The 16,480-nt window shown below is 43.1% G+C and overlaps 1 protein-coding gene across 13 annotated transcripts in view; it reads right to left on the reverse strand.

The window, feature by feature from the left end:
* LOC105831069 (cubilin) overlaps positions 1–16,480 on the reverse strand; it is a 644,426-nt gene that overhangs the window by 345,818 nt on the left and 282,128 nt on the right. For all 13 annotated transcript variants that reach the window (XR_004964459.1, XR_004964460.1, XR_004964461.1 and 10 more), the window contains 3 exons: positions 5,358–5,566; positions 5,032–5,257; positions 4,760–4,945 (listed from right to left, as the gene is read on the reverse strand). Coding sequence is in view for 10 of the 13 variants with exons in the window: in XM_036291394.1 (XP_036147287.1) it covers positions 4,760–4,945; positions 5,032–5,257; positions 5,358–5,566 (621 nt within the window). In the remaining 3 variants the exon portion in view is untranslated. The remainder of the gene's footprint in view (positions 1–4,759; positions 4,946–5,031; positions 5,258–5,357; positions 5,567–16,480) is intronic.

The raw sequence follows: 16,480 nt of genomic DNA on the forward strand, positions 1-16,480 counted from the left end.
AACCTATCTTCTGTCTTTCCCTCTTCTCTTAAGAAGCACCCTCCATGATAATTTCTACTAAGTCTCTCCTCTCTTCTGCGTCCTTACCATCCACTCCTCTCCATATTATCCTCTTCTCTCTTATCCTTCTTTCTTCTTCCTCTCTCCTCTCTCGTATCCTTGCCTCTCTTTCCTTGATCCTCCTTGTTATTTTTTCTCTTTCCTCTAGCTTTCTCCTAGCTTTTTCCTTTGCCACTCTCCATTCTTCGCTCATCTCTTCGCTATTGCCCGGTGGTCGCTTGTGCACCATTTTTGTCTTATGTTCCCTAATGGTCTGGAACATTGATGGCGTTGCTAAAGTTACGCCTATGTATGAGGAGCCGTTTAACGTTTTAAACGTTGGGCCCTGGCTAGCATTGTTTACTATTACTACGTTGTGTGCCCTTATGAACGATTCTTCTATACGCGTATCATCGGTCTCTAGAGAACCCCAGGATAAAGAGTGGGCATTTGTATCTATCGCCATCAGAAGCTTTTGGCCTCTTAGGGATTGTAGCACTTTCTCAAGGTGTGCGAGATGTTTTCCGATTTTGTCCCTGTATTGAAAGTAGCATGAAGCCACGTAGAACGATGTGCTATTGGCCTTAATTTCTGCACAGGCGCAATGCGTCGTGCTAAGTTGTGGAATGAACAGAACTTGTATTTTGGAATTACTTATTGCAACCATTGCTTGAGGACGTTGCGTGCGAATGGCTGCTGTTTTCGTCCCAGGCCGCAAAAAGTGTAACTCTTGCCTTGCTTTTTTGGGTATGGTTCCTGTAATAATAGGACGTCTATGTGTTTTTCCGGGATGATGTTGCGAGTTTCGTCTGTTACCGTGATTGAGCGGCGCATATTTAGTTGAAGAATGCGTATTGTCTGCGTTTGCAGAGAGGGGGTGTTTGACTCTTATTGTTTTTATTTCTATTTCTATTTTTATTTTTATTTCTATTTCTATTTATATACAATTTAATTTCAGGGACGAAAATCGGTCGCCCCCCGGGTTACGCCCTTTCCTGGGGAAAGGCTAATTGCAACAGAAGAGCGCCTGGTATCCTAACGTGGCTGCTAGCGACTGGTCTACCCTCCAGCCATGCATCCCTTCGCCGCGCCAGAGCTTGGCATTAGGGTTTCAGGGGCTTGGGGAATTACATATGGGTGCGGTGGGAGAGGCCCGATTTGCCGGCCTCACCCGGGTTCACGGTTTTGACGGTCGGTAGGTTCCCGGGTGAGCGCACCCGCTATTCGGCCTACAAGCGTCTTGGACCCCAATGAGTGTTCCCCTTTGCCGCCCTTTGCGCCTGGCGCTATCCCAATGCACCCAATGCACAAATTCCCTGCTCCATCACCTTTTCCGCGCGCAGCTCCTCTCGGGGCCGCACTCTCAGTGACTAAGTCCTTGAAGGGCCCCGACGAGAGGCCATACGCGGGCGCGGCCTTAGACCGCCGGTGAGGCCCGGCTCTTGCATATTGCGGCTAGGGGGGGAAGCGTTGGTTCTTAACGTAATATGTCTTCAAAGTTCGAGGTGGCGATACTCGTTGCCTTGACTCAGCCTGCCCGGGTAGGATCCCAGGCACCGGGTCCCAAAGTAACCGGATTCCAGGGCCATCCCGTGGCTTACCAGCACGTGTCGTGCTAATTGCTGGCTTCCATTGTAGTGTACGAGTAATGCCAGCGGCACGGTATGCCCCTCGAGGCGCCAGGGTTACCTTTGGGGGTAAGGCTCCCGCAGGTTGGTTCGTTGAGCGACGTGACATGCCTCTAATAACGGTTTCGGTTTGTTAGGCTAGCGCGTGTTAATTCCCGCGTGTTGCTTACCGATTTTCCGCCAAAATTTGCCGCATGCCGCCTCTCTATGCTGAGCACGATCTGTCCTTCCGTGGCCAGGCCACGTTCGGGACTATGCGGCATATCGTAATGTTCCGGCGGCAGCGTTTTGCCACGCTCGGCAGCGTTTGCTGCGGCGGCGGGTTCACCGCCTCCCCGCAGCATTTACTTCGGCAGCGGGTCACCCGCTACACGCGGCAGCGTTAGCTCCGGTGACAGAGCTGCCGCATCTTGGCAACATTTGGGGGTCGTTTGAGCCGTTTGGTAACGGTCAGATTTGATCCCCTGACAGTCCGGTCTCGACCGCAATTGCTTACCGCAGTTCAGGGACTTTCTTGTCCTATTTTACCCTCGGCAAAAAGCTCCCGGAGGCAAGGTCTCAACGGGGGCTGATATGCTGCATAATATAGGAGTTGCGAACGCATGTTCCTTAAAGGAGTAGCGCTCAGCAGCGTTCCATTGTGGGAGTGCGAACACTGGTTCTCTCAGGGAAAAAAGTTAGCGCTCAGCTACGTTCCAGCTCCAGTGTTCCGACGGCGGGTGACGCTCTACAGCAGCACCGGTGCTCTTGGGCCACCTCCCACTTACGGGACCGGTCGAGTCGACACAGGAAAGCAGTCAGCGTGCGTCACGACCGTCAAAGACGGCCACGCATAACTGCCCTCTGACCTGCACGTCAGACCAATCCCATGAGCGCGCCTGGAAGCGGCCCGTTTATGGAGCTTCTGGATTCGCTCGGGCAAGCAGGCGAGCTCAGCACCGGAGTATTCTATAACCCTTTATGATCGCATACATATTCGAAGCGGCATGCTCGAAGGCTTGATAGGAATTGCCGTGTAGCATAATAAATGCTTAGCACATGGATTTTTGTGCCTTTTTAAAGAGTGTTTGTTTCGCTTGATTAGTGTTATATATGTATGGGAATTAATGTATTTACGCGCTTAACGATTCTTTGGTGTCGCTTAGGAACTGATCGTTGAGCGTCCAACACTGCGTGTGCGCGTCACATAGGAGCCATTTGTTCTTTCGAAATCGACTCGTGGCAATGCTGTGTTCGAAACAAGTAGCGGCAACGCAGATCACGCGTTGCGCGTATATCAAACCGATAAATCGTGGCCAATAAGGGCCCCGCTTATTTAGGATGCGTCGCCGACGGGCCCTTTGAGGATTAACGATTAATCACTCTAGTTGCGGAAGTCGTGTGAGCGTGTCAATCTCGAAAAAGAAAAAGTGTAAGGATGCAGGAGGCACATCCCCAATCCCGTCGAGGCTCTGGAGGAGATGATTTGGTGAGACGAGCGCCGCTAAATTATGGTAAGGTCGCCGATTTCGCGATTAGGCAAACCGAGAAACAGTGACGAAAATATTGTTGTCTTTTCGTTGTTAACATGGAATTACGAATTCGCGAATTTTCTACGATTTCGTCGCCTCACTTGATCACGCCTGTCTGCGGTTTGAGACGTTCCGTTCTTTTCGTCACGTGCGTGTCCGCAGCCGAGTCATTATTATATTTGTGTCGCGAGCCCTTCTGCGATGGCGTTTTCATCGGAGTAAATGTATCTGTCTCTTACCGCCTCGCTAGCGAGCGAGTAGTAGTTGCCGCGCACATTATTTGCGGGATATTATATTGTAGCGAGAAAGCACGAGTCTGTCGCGTGTTGCGCGGACCATCAGATATTGTTCGTCTCGATCGCCTTTGACGAGACCGTTACCTTATCGGAAATTTGGCGCCTACTAACGGCGCATAAGAGGGCGTAGATAAACTGGAGAATTTCCCCGTACACAAAATAACACTCCAGATAATTATCCCGTGTTCGAGAGATCTGATTGCGAGCGATCGCCTGCTCGTCGCGCGCGCGAATTGTGGTATCCGCTCGACCGAGCGTTAAGAGCCTGTAATTATTTGAGTCGTGAAATGTAATTGTTATTCCTGTTTGTTCAGTTAATGTTTTTGTTTGTTCAATTAATTGTGTTCACGATATTTCTCTCGCCTTACCGATTCCATCCGCCCGCACCAAACCTCCCCGTCTACCATTTTAGGGCTGGGTAGCTGGCTGTCGAAGCCGCCCCTGCAAGTCGCCTGCAAGTCCTGCCATTTTTCCACGACTTTATTAATTTAAGGGTAATCTTCTGCGGCCTGTGAAAAGAATGGTACGCTTAACGTACCTGGCGCCCAATCTTATATTTTAGCGACATTACGAGAACACGATCACCCCGACACCCGGGTGGCGCAAGGCCGCGACCAGGGGCGGTGGCGAAGTTGACCGTCGCTCGCAAGCACGGTTACAGCATATATATATTATTATAATATTGCTGTAATGTTATGTTACAAGATTGCTGCGAGTGGACATTTTACTATTGCGAACATTTTAATATTACAGAAATATTGCAGCAATATTTTGTAATATTTCGGCAATTTTGCGATCTTGTAGAAAAACGTTGCTTCAATGTTGTTGCAATCTTTCTGTGCTGTATGGGATAGTACTAGTTTGTAGAAAATAATTACAAAAAGCTGAAAAATGTCGTAAAGAGAGAGAGAGAGAGAGAGAGAGAGAGAGAGAGAGAGAGAGAGAGAGAGAGAGAGAGAGAGAGAGAGAGAGAGAGACAGAATATATATTGCTTTCCTAATTACTAACGTATTCAAAAATTGAATGTTTAATATTTTAATATTTTATTAATATTTATTGTCTTATGATAAATTGGAGGTGATTATTAAAGCTTACGTTACGTAGCTTTATATTTTTTATGTGCTGAATCTTGCTTATGAATTATTGACGAGTTCGTTAATCATTTAGTAGTAATGGGAGAGCTAAATTATATCAAAGAATATCCGTATATTTCAAGAATATTATAATATGTAATATTTTATGATATAAAGAAACGTATAATTAATAGTGTTATATGTTCACTCACTTAGCTTTAAAACCCTGCGCCTGCAATTCTCCGCTACTGAACACCATCACAAGCCTCGGCCCGTCGCTAACTACGTGTGTCGGATTGCTCTTGTTACCACACATCTCATAATCAAATTTATCATAAGAATCTGTTGCTTCTTGACCTTTTAAATATAATTTTAAATAACCATCGGTACACGTTGTCCTAAAAAAGCCCAAAAACGGGTGCGATGTACAAATAACATTTACGCATCATCATTGTGGAATGTGATAAATATATTCAGTACTTACTCCCCTTTAGGTATCTGTATTGTAAACTTTTGAAATTCCAGTCGCACGCGCTCCAGATGTTGCGAGTCCTGCATGCCGTAAATAAAATAACGGCAGACAACCTTAGGTATATAAGGATATGGAAAATTTGGACTAACTACGAACCCCGATGTTTCCTTTTTGCTGAGGATCTTCTGATCGCATTCGGATCCACGGATATGTTCACCCTGATATTCTGTTATAAAATCTATGCAATAGAGAATATGATATCAATTAATAAAATTAATGAATTTAAAGTTTCATAAATAAAAAATCGTGATAAACAACGAGAGTTGTGAATATCTTACCCAGGCTAACAAAACTCTCTGAGAATTCGAAGATACCTTTAAATCCTCGATTTTGTGTATTTGCCGTGCGTTTTAATGTAGAAAACAGCACGAATAAGCTGTTCTCTGAGGAGTACAACACTAAATTTCGTTGCTGGCCACAATACGTGCCGATAACAGCGGTTGAATTATCAGGACCATCATATACCTTCACATAATCTAACGGGCAACTATGGAATAATTTCAAATTTTCTTATTAACTTGAATGAACTTGAATAAATAAAATATACGTGGGTCGTTTAAGTCAAACCAAGACTTTTGAGTTTACAAAATAAAAGAACAAATATCAAGGAACGAAAACTTGCATTTATCCTTCGACACATTCCCCTGCTAGGGTGGCATTCACTTGGACACGGTTTAAATGGACGATGCATTTGCACACTGTGCATTTGCATACTGTGCATTTTGATACAAAAGAAATTTTATTAAAAATGTATACCAATTATATGCACACGTAAAATTTGACCACCAGATATTTGCACACGAAAAAATGCCCACCGTTCACTTGGACACGTAAAAGTTGCACAACATTCATTTGCACACCGCTCACTTGCACACCATTCACTTGCACACCGTTCAATTGCACACCATTTAAGTCGCAAACCCATGTGGTGCAGTGAATGCTTTACACACACACACACACACACACGCGCGCGCGCACGCACGCACGCACGGGGGTTTTCGCCCTTTTCCCGCACCCACCCCGTCCAAGTCGCTAACCCATGTACACATTGCAAACGCAGCCATAATGTATGAATATTTAATATGCGTTTGATTGAACGGTGTACAACTGAGCGCTGTGCAAATAAACGATGTCCAAAAGCACCGTGTCCAAATGAATGGTGTGCAAATGATCGGTGTGCATCTTTCCTATGTGCAAATGATCGATGCGCATTTCTTGGTGTGCAAATAAGTGGTGGGCAAGTGAACGGTGTGCAAATGAATGGTGTGCAACTTTTACCTGTCCAAGTGAACGGTGGGCATTTTTTCGTGTGCAAATATCTGGTGGTCAAATTTTGCGTGTGCATATAACTGGTGTACATTTTTAATACAATTTCTTTTGTGTCCGAATGCACAGTGTGCAAATGCACCGTGGCCATTTGAACCGTGCGCAAGATATCGTGTCCAACAGCACCGTGTCCATTTGAACCGTGTGCAAGTACATCGCTCTTCCCTGCTACACCCACACATCCATCCCAGCGCCCAACCAATACCTGGTAAGCCCTGACATAGAAAGATCCGCTATCACGTCTAAACCATTTTAGGCCAGTTAGCTTCACTTCGTCATCAGTGCTGAAATGGGGACAAAAACAAATGCACTTTGTGTTTCGACGTAGTCTCCTGTTCATTTGTACATTTATTCTAATGTTTAGCTGATGTCTGGAAGGCTTTGGCATGGAGGTTTGTCATTACGTCTGAGCCGTTCTGGGACAGCTAGCTTCACTTCGTCATCGGTGCTGAAATGGTGACCTCTGAAGAACTGTTTTCAAAGTGATTTCCACTTGTTTGGATCCCTAAAGGAGTTCCTCTAAGGTCATCATTTTAGCACTGATGACGAAGTGAAACGCGTTCTCCTAAAATGGTTTAGACGTGATGGCGGGTCTTTCTATACCGGGGCTTTCCATGCATTGGTTGGGCGCTGGGATGGATGTGTGGGTGTAACAGGGGAGTGTGTCGAAGAATAAATGCAGTCTCCGCTTTTTGATTGTTCTTTTATTTTATAAACTCAAAAGTCCCAGCTTGATTTGAACGACTTAATATATAGATACATATACAAGCTGTTACGAAAAGATGCATACAACGTTTATGAACAGGTAAAGCATATTAAACTGAACAGAAAAGTCCTTTATCGTTTTCTAATTTTTGCAACAGTTGACGAGTTATTGATTATTAGATATATTAGATGTATTAGTTAATACAGCTTATCTCGGTTTACCGCAGAGTACAAGCGCGCCCAGTGCGACCGCCCAGCGCTTGAGGTTGCTAGGCGCGCGGGAGAATTATTTACAACAAGCGGCAATGGCTACGCAAGAGCGACGTGTAACACTGAACTCTCCTATCTGAGCTATGATATTTCTTTGCTTTTTTAAAATAAAACTAAAGTTTTCTAACGACAAAAGTATGTGTGAATATGTACATACGTACATGCATGTGAACAAAAAATATCAATTCTAAAGCTTAAAGAAGCGATTACTAAATTTAATTTCTTATTCAGCAAATAACAGTTATTTTTAAATTTCAAATGTAAACTGTCATTATAAATTTTAAAAGAATCTGTTATTATGTGTTCGAAAAAAAATTTATACTCCTTTGAAGAGTATTACAAAATTTTGTCAATTAAAAGTCAAAATAAAACAAATCAAAGGACCCCGCCTTGAGTGTCTTATAAAAATTGATGCTTGGTTAATTTTTCTGAAATTCCATAAAATAGTACTTTATGTGATGAGGAAAAGTTACCATTGCATCAACTCGATTCTATGATTAGTTTTAGTTCTAGAGAAGATAAAAAATCACAAATCAAGAGCGGTAGTGGCTCGCGCTAAGTAAACGCGCAGCGCGAGACCAACCGTGTTCTTTACGCGAGTACGCGACTTGCAAGCACTCGAGATTATCAAATCACAAAAACGGCTACACCGATCGAGTTTTAATTAGGCTCAATCGGAAGCTTGGGGTCGATTTATATCAGAAAACTTTTATGTCAGAAAAGTTTTTATTTTTCCTCTACATGCACGTTATTTTTTCTCTACGGGTGCTGGTATGAGAGAGAAATTCCATCTCGCGTATCTGCTACCATGTGCCGTTTCCTCACTATAGCACGGTGTATAAGTCACGTGGGTCACCAGTGGCTCGCTCGCGCCACGCGTTAGCTCGCGTTAAGTAATGTGCAATGTGAGGTTATGTTAAGGTTATGTTATAAATAACAGTTTCGTGAAGTAGTGTATTGTTATACTGTTTGATGTGTCTTTCAACAATAATTTTAATTATAATTTTTTTATATGAGAAGTCTAAGTTGTGATAAATTTCGGGAGGCACCCCAATAAAACAGTTACGTAACATCCACGTGGAATCCACGTGATTTATATGGAATACTGGATGTAGGTTTTCCACAAGTTATCCACGTGAATGCAATGTTTTTTTTTATCATTGCATCGAATTCTTTTATCTTCAAAATATCTATTATATTTCCTGTGGATATATCTGTTTAAAAATGTTTATAGAGGATTTACATGGATATTTCGAGAAACGCCGCGCGCTCGTCCATCAGTGAGTGCACGGCGCCGTCAACAGGCGACGTAACTCTCTCGGTGCACCCAACGCGCTATATAAAGACTACCCGCACCACGATTAAGACAAGCAATAATTAGCTTCCTGCCCGATGTGGAAGAGGACTGCCAAATAAAGTTTTATGATTTACTCATTTTAATTGGGTGAATGATTTGGGTTTTGTTCCTACAAGAAACCTACAAGAAAAGTGACCTTCGCTTCAGTCAAATAAAGAGATCACTTATCAAGCAAAAACTTTATTCTTATAAAAAGTGAAATGTCACTCCATTTCGAGTGGCCGTACTTCACTATCGCTTAGAGTAAATTTCCATTCTTTTGGAGTGACGTTTCACTCCAACAAATTCAGAGAGTACGTGTACATTACGAGGATGTTTTTAAAGTTCGTAAAATTTTTACGTGGTTTCTACGTCAAATCTATGATCGTATCCATATAGATTTTAGTAAGGTTTTTGAGCGGATGTCCACTCAAATATTCGCACGGATTTCACGTAGCATTAACGTGGATATCATGTACTATTTTATTGGGGCATGATAATGATTCGCTGTAAGCGACGCACAGCGTGAGATTACCAAATAGTTTCGTGAATTGTGCTTTATTGCACAGGAGCATAAAACTTTTCGGATGTTTGCTCGGACCAGACCAAGTATTTCTTACGGATTTTGGATCGCTGAAATCGAATCCGAAATCCGTTTAACCATATCACGTCAGGTTTGTTATTTATTCGAAAATATACACCAAAATCAGGGCTAATACACCAAGTAACAAGTCGCAATCACCTGAAACATTTTTCGTTTACTCATGAACCCTGCTTCGAGACTGGAAGGATTCGTTCTCAGCTCGTAGTGGCGATACCCGCGGAGAGACATGAAGAAGAATTTAAACCAGCTAAGTTGTTTCTATAATATTTCCACGGACGGGGCTCCGTCAGGCGCGCCGGTAAATTTTCCATGCGCGAGTGTAAACGCGGGCGGAGAACAGGCGCCGCACGGCCTAAAAGTAAAGTCTGTCACATTTGTCAGGTCGGTGCCTCTGCGTGAATTTTCCTTGCGATTTTCTTTCTTTTCGCGCGTGGTCGGTTGGGATGAGACCGCGGAAACGATAGCTCTAGCGCCATGTTAAAAGAAAGAATGTGAGTGCGGCATTTCCGCGCGGCATGCCCGTCGCTTCGGGGGGCGATTTTGTCAGACTTTACGGGGCTGATTCGGCGGGGATAAATCTCGGGGTGCAGCGACTCGTTAGAAGAGAGCGGTTTGTTTCTTTACAGTTAGAGTGCGACAGCACTTAAGGACGTTGCTGTGTTTCAAATTTCAGAGATTTTTTGGAATTACTACGGAAAGCGGCAGTGGAATTCTTCAAAAAGAGAGAGGGAGAGAGAGAATGACTTTGTTATTAAGAAAACCGCCCACGGTTTTTGACCGTGGTTTTCCCGTGGCACGTAGGGCAAATGCTGAGGCAGGGGACAGGGAGCTCAAAGAGTGTTGGGTCCACGGAAGTTGATTCCCTTTCTGGTCCCGAAGAAAGAAGAAAAAGTGTACAAGATTCGGCGCCTGGTGGAAGCTTCACGCTGGAAAAAAAGCACGGGGACGGAAGGGGAACTTGGTGCGAAAGATTTCGCGAGAGAGCCCGGCCAGCTCTGCGCGGGAGTGAGCCCAAGGAAACCCTGACAGGAGAAAGTTGCCTTGGTTGGACGTGGCCCGGGAACCAGTTGCAGCTGCTCAGGAAGGGCAGGAAATCGTCTTGTGAGCCGAAGGGGCCTTCGGGACGATAATCTAGAAAAGAGGGAGGGTAGTGTTACGTGCGTCACCCGGTATATTCCTCGACCGCGACTCAGCTGTCCGAGGGCCGATCGATAAATTGATTTCCGAGACGGAGCGTTGTCAGCTGTCAAGAGCTTGACAACGCATGTAAACAACTAGTTAAATCTCGGTCTCGCGCCTGTACAGACGTCTCTGTTTTTTTGAGAATAAACCATTCGTTTTGGAGTTAAAAGAGTGTTTCTTCATTTTCGCGAGCGCGCGCGTAACAATATTATGAAAAATTTGAAATGGATTTAGCGTTACCCATCCTTAATTGCGTGGAGGTACCACTTATCTCAGAAATTACCCGCAAAAGCGGGGACACCAGCGCCAGGAAAGAAAATATTTATTTTCCTTGTTTGTTGAAATGTGTTCGTTTAGTTGCAAACGATCGACGAATTGCTTTCCGTTTGTGTGTTTTATTTGTATCTCTTTTTAAAGACCAGCAATAGTGTGACATATTCTCATCCCAAGACCCTTGATACCTTTTCTCCATGTCTTTCATATCCTGGTGAAATCTTTCACCCTGTTCTTCGCTGAAATCTCCTAGATTGTCAAGAAAATGTTAACGTGGGAATGCAAGAAGTAGAGTTTCAAATTCATTAGACATCCTAAATCTTTATATATAATTATATATAATTTCTTAGCAGCTTCTCAACTATATTTTTGTAATCTGGATCTTTCGTATCTAAATTTACCTAAAAATTTATTCTTTATCTGTCTTTTTTTTCAAAATCAATATCCTTTAATAGTGCTCTAATCTGTGTCAAATACTCCCTCTTTTATTTTTGCTTCTGAGAGTTTTGTAAATATCTGAAAAATATATTTGTAGGCATCACTTTTTTTAACTTTCATAGCTTTCAATAATTGCTTTACCAAATCAAGTTTAATGTAAAGTGTAAAGGCAGGAGAATCTTTTCTGATAGTATTAGGTTTTCTTTCACAATATTTTTTTAACCTGGTACCAAATTCTGTCTAAGTGGCCAGTCTTTCCTCACATAATGTTCATCACAAACACGGCTATTCCATTCACAAATAAAACATGGATGCTTGGTAAAGCCACTTTGTTGTCCTAATAAAGTTGTTATTATTTTCAGGTCTCCGCATACTTGCGACTTGAGCTCATCATATTTTAATTTTGTAAATAAAAAATGAAGGTTGTTATATTCTTCATTTAAGATTACAGAATGGGCTACAGGTATAGAAGCATAAACATTACTATTGTGAAGCAAGACTGCTTTCAAACTTCTTGTCGAAGAGTCTATAAAGAGACGCTAGTCACTTACTTCATAACGAACACTTTTGAACTCATTAATCAAACCTTTAACATTATTGCAATAAACCAAATTATTTTTTTTTTTTAAATCATCTGAACAGCAAATTTCTGTCACGATAAAAACTTATCTGAGTTTTAGGAGCTAAACATTTTTTTTCTTTTAGCCTTGATGCTCTGAAGACTATTTCGAGAGTCCTAAGTCTCGGACTTTAATTCTTTTTGATTGAAACCTTTTCGATTTTTATCATTTCCATCGGTTTGCCTTCACTTTCTGACACGTCATTTTTTGAACTTCCATTCTTATTTTCCGAGACCCCCATTTCTAATATCTGGAAATTTCTAGAATCGATAGAATCATCATTATTTAAATGACTTTTATTATTGAAAACTGGAAAGGTTACGGACTGAACAGAAGGATAAGTCAGAGATTTTTTATTTTTATAATTATACCCAAAAGTTACACACAGTTAAACAAAACAATAGCAATCCATCTGATGGTTTACAGGTTTTTCGCCAAACCATTGGAGAAGAGAAACGTTTGGCATTTTTCTTTCCTTTTTTCTTGTTTATACTCAAGAGACAAGTAGGACATATAGTTTTTGGAATCCAAGAATTCTCTGAATTACTTGTTGGGATGCCGAAACAGTCTTCGTACTTTTTTTTGACAAGATCTGTGGACGATCTTCTACATCTGGAAATCACATATCCTCCACAAACAACGCAAAAGAAATCTACACTTTTATTACAAGATAATATTTACATAATGTTTACATATGTAAACATTAATATATATCACGTATATTATTTATTTATGTTATTATTATTTATTTATTTTATTTTTATTAGTTTTATATATATATATATATACATTTTTTTATATTAATATATTCACATATCAATATTCAATATTTACATTAAGTAATAATTTTATTTAAAAAAAATTAAATTGTATGTAGGCACATTGTGAAGCTTCTTGAATGACAAACTGACTTTACGTGTGTGTGTACCTGTGAGTCCTTAGAACATATAAACATGGAAGGAAAATGCTGGTATCAGAAGTGTGTCCAAGTAGTGTGCGAGAAAGAAAGTTATATATAAAATAATTGTCCTTTGTGCGCATGCGTTGAAATTGACAGACGCTGTAGGTTAAGAGTTAATATAAAAAGTTTATATATTGTTTACGATAAATAATATTAAAGTGAAAAATGTTATTATTTGGAGGTTTATTAAATATGTTGTATAAATAAATATAATAATAGTATAGTATGTGATGTGACAACCGCGGGCTGTTGTCCGTCACAAGGGCCTTAATGGCCCTTACGTATTTACACCACGCGGGTCCTGCGTCCTCCCGCTCGGGAGCGGACGCGAAAGCGTGATATATCGTGTTTTGTGTGTGTGTGCTGTCCCGTGCGCTGTCCTTTATTAACTGTTAGAATTCTTGCGAGCGTTGTCTCGTAAGCGCGGCGGAAGTCGGTGGCCAACGCGGACCTATTTTGTAAATTCTGGCGTCTCGTCTTAACGGAAGACACTCTCGGAACACTTAGAGAGAGAACTAACAACAAGGGATTTGCAGAAGACCCTTTTCGAGCGGGAGTCCGCAGGTAATACCGCTCTTATTGTGCCTACAATTCTTATCATGTGAAACTTCCGATACTGCTGCCGAATCGCGCTTTCAGGATCCAGCGAAGGCACAGGACCGGTCGTCCCGACGGGGCGACGCCAGATCCGATCCCGCACGAGTTCCTGCGGAGATTGCGACAGCTTGCAATCTTTTTACGCCCACATCGAGGTGACAACGACGTTCCGGAGGCGGAGGATGCGCCCAGCAAGGAGACAGAAAACTACCGTAGGGGAGAGCGCAAAAATTCCCGTGCACGGGGCCCAAAAATATCGATCACCGCGCTTGGATCAGTCAACGAATGGCGGCATGCACGTTGCGCGGTGCGCGCAAGTCGAATTTAAAAAATCATGGCCAATAAGAGCCCGGCTTATCAGAGGCAAGGTGGGGCGCGTCGCCGAGCGGCCTCCGCAGGATCAATCACTCGAGCTGCGGACGTTGTCGTGTGTGTGCGATCCGAATCCCGAGCAATCCAAGAGGACGCAAAAGCCGGAGTCATCCCGATCCGGACGAGGCTTACGAGGAGAAAGGGACTTGGTAAGACGAGCGTCACTGCGATTTTGTAAAGCCACCGATTTCGTGGTTGGGCGAACCGCGAGAAAATTACGAGTTTATAGCTGTATCTTTTCAGTATTCCAGTAGATCTACGAGCTCGCGAATTTATTAGAGTATCGTTGCCTCGCTCGATCGCGCCTGCCTACGTGAATTCGCTGCGTGCTATTCTTTCCGTGAAATTACGTTGCGTGTGTGTCCCGATCCGCAGCCGAGTCACTTGTATTTTCGTATTGTAGTCGCATCGCGAGTCATCGTTAATTGTACTGTGAATCTTCGCACACTTATATTTTTGTCAAAGTTAATGGATTTTCGTTGTCTGCATATTGCGAATCCCCATGTAATCGCATTTTCGTCAAAGTAAATGTATTCGTCTTGTGCCACCTTGTTGGCGAGCTAGTAATAATTATCGCGCATATTGTTCGCGGGATCTTATAACGTGCAGAGGAGCACGAGTCCGCTGCGTGTTGTGCGGGCTTCGAGTTAGTGTTCGTCTCGATTGTCCTTGGCGAAACCGTTATTCTACTGGGAGTTCGGCGTCCACCAACGACGCAAGATAAAGCATGGACAAGTCGGAGAACTTCCGCGTACGTAAAATAGTTTTTTCGATAATTATCCCGTGTTCGCGAAATTTAATTTCGAGCGCTCATCAGCTTGTAACACAAAGCGAATTATCGTCGCCGCTTAACAGCGCCTTATAATGTTGTACGCTTGTATCGTTTACTGTTAAATATATTCGTTAATTTCATTGTTAAATTTACATTGTCTTGATAGTTCTCATAGCACAACTTAGGGGGCGCCACCCCACGGATCTTCCTGATCGCCAAACCCAACCCTCGGACTTTAACAGCTTTGTTACACGAGCAGACTCTCAATTTCTCTACAGGCTCGGCCATCTTGAACATTACAACACATTTTCTCTTTCCTATGTGTGCCTTTGTCCCTCTTAAAATGAACTCAAGTTGGAATGCTACCGTGGTAACGCGAAGCTCACACCATAAGCTCCCCCCGTCTTCGAACTCGGAAACACAACTCCTGTGCACCGTAACTTCTTTTTGGCATATATGCCTTCTTCTTCTTCGGTAATTGTCGCGACGACGATACTCTCGAAAATTCTGTCTTTCTGTCGGGGAACCACACACAGATCGACATCGTAAAATTTCGATCCTTTGGGTATGGGCTGTCGGAACCTCCTAAAGGTGATGGACAAATCGACGCCTTCCCGATTTCATCCGCCCGCGCCGAACCTCCTCCTCTGCCATTTTAGGGCTGAGTAGATGGCTATCGGAGCCGTCGAGGCCCCGGTCATCTAAAGAGCACCCGTCTTTTCCACGATTATATCGGCGTAACGTTGATTCACTGTTCAGCATAGAAAGAGTGGTATGCTCCACGTACCTGGCGTCCAAGTTTGAGTTTTAGCGAGAATATCGGAATTCGGTCGCCCCGACACCCGGGCGGCGCAGGGCCGTGACCAGGGGCGGAAGCGAAGTTGGCCGTCGTTCGCGAGTATGATTACAAGTAATGTAAGGATTAATAAATGTATATAATATTTCGTAAATACTATGTATTTTGGGTGCCAGGCGCGGAATTCCGCGTCATACAATAATTCGGTAACCAAAATGCGTTACGAATACCGATAGCTCTTAAGTCGAGGCGGTAGAGGGGCGTGGTTTTTAAATAAATAGTGGAGATTTCGGAGTGGGGCAGGTTTACAGAACAAAATCAGTACACATTCATTGAAAAGTTAATCGTATAAACTACTGTGCCCCTGGTCTCGGGACACGGTACGGGATCGCTGCCGATGACTCCTCGGGATCAGGTTGCGTAGAGATAACGCCGAGAGTAATTATAAAAGAGATATATTTGTTCCAACGTGTACAATTCTCAGTTATTAAACCCGAATAGTTTAGTGTCGCAAATGATTAAGTATAATTATGTGTTTCAACGAGCGACATGGATTCGTCGCTGTATTGATTACTAATGAGCCCACTCGTTCTCTTTTCGCGGCGTTTATATACACCACTTTTCGGCCTGTTGCTAGGACGTAACACTCGCGGTCACAGGCCTTTTGCCCGTGCACTGGCTTAGCCAGCAATTGCTAGCTACGCGCATTCCACGGAAATCAAAAGATTTTGGATGGCGAATCGGGTGGCAACCGAGTACATTGCCCGGTGCGATGTCCGGTGTGAAGGCCGGACGGTGTCATCTCGCGAGATGTCATTCGATACTCTTATCACTCGCGCTATTCTTGGTGTGAGTATCGCACACTCACAACAAAATAATATATTTCAAGTAATTAGTATAGACGTATAGGAAAACGTATATAGATCAACAAACGGAAACAACCACTAGTTTGCCGGTATCCGGAATACGATGAATTTGGATATGATCAAAAGAATGTTTTCATTTCTCTACTTTTACAAACCAGAAGATAATTATCCCCGAGAAAGATATATCATACGAAGTATGATAAATGGCGGAAGGCCAGCGATTCCTCTCGTAAACGGTTCTGATTAATCTTACGGTAACGGCAAACACGATAGATTACAATTA

Source organism: Monomorium pharaonis, chromosome 8, assembly GCF_013373865.1.
Source record: "Monomorium pharaonis isolate MP-MQ-018 chromosome 8, ASM1337386v2, whole genome shotgun sequence".
NCBI classification, from domain to species: domain Eukaryota; kingdom Metazoa; phylum Arthropoda; class Insecta; order Hymenoptera; family Formicidae; genus Monomorium; species Monomorium pharaonis.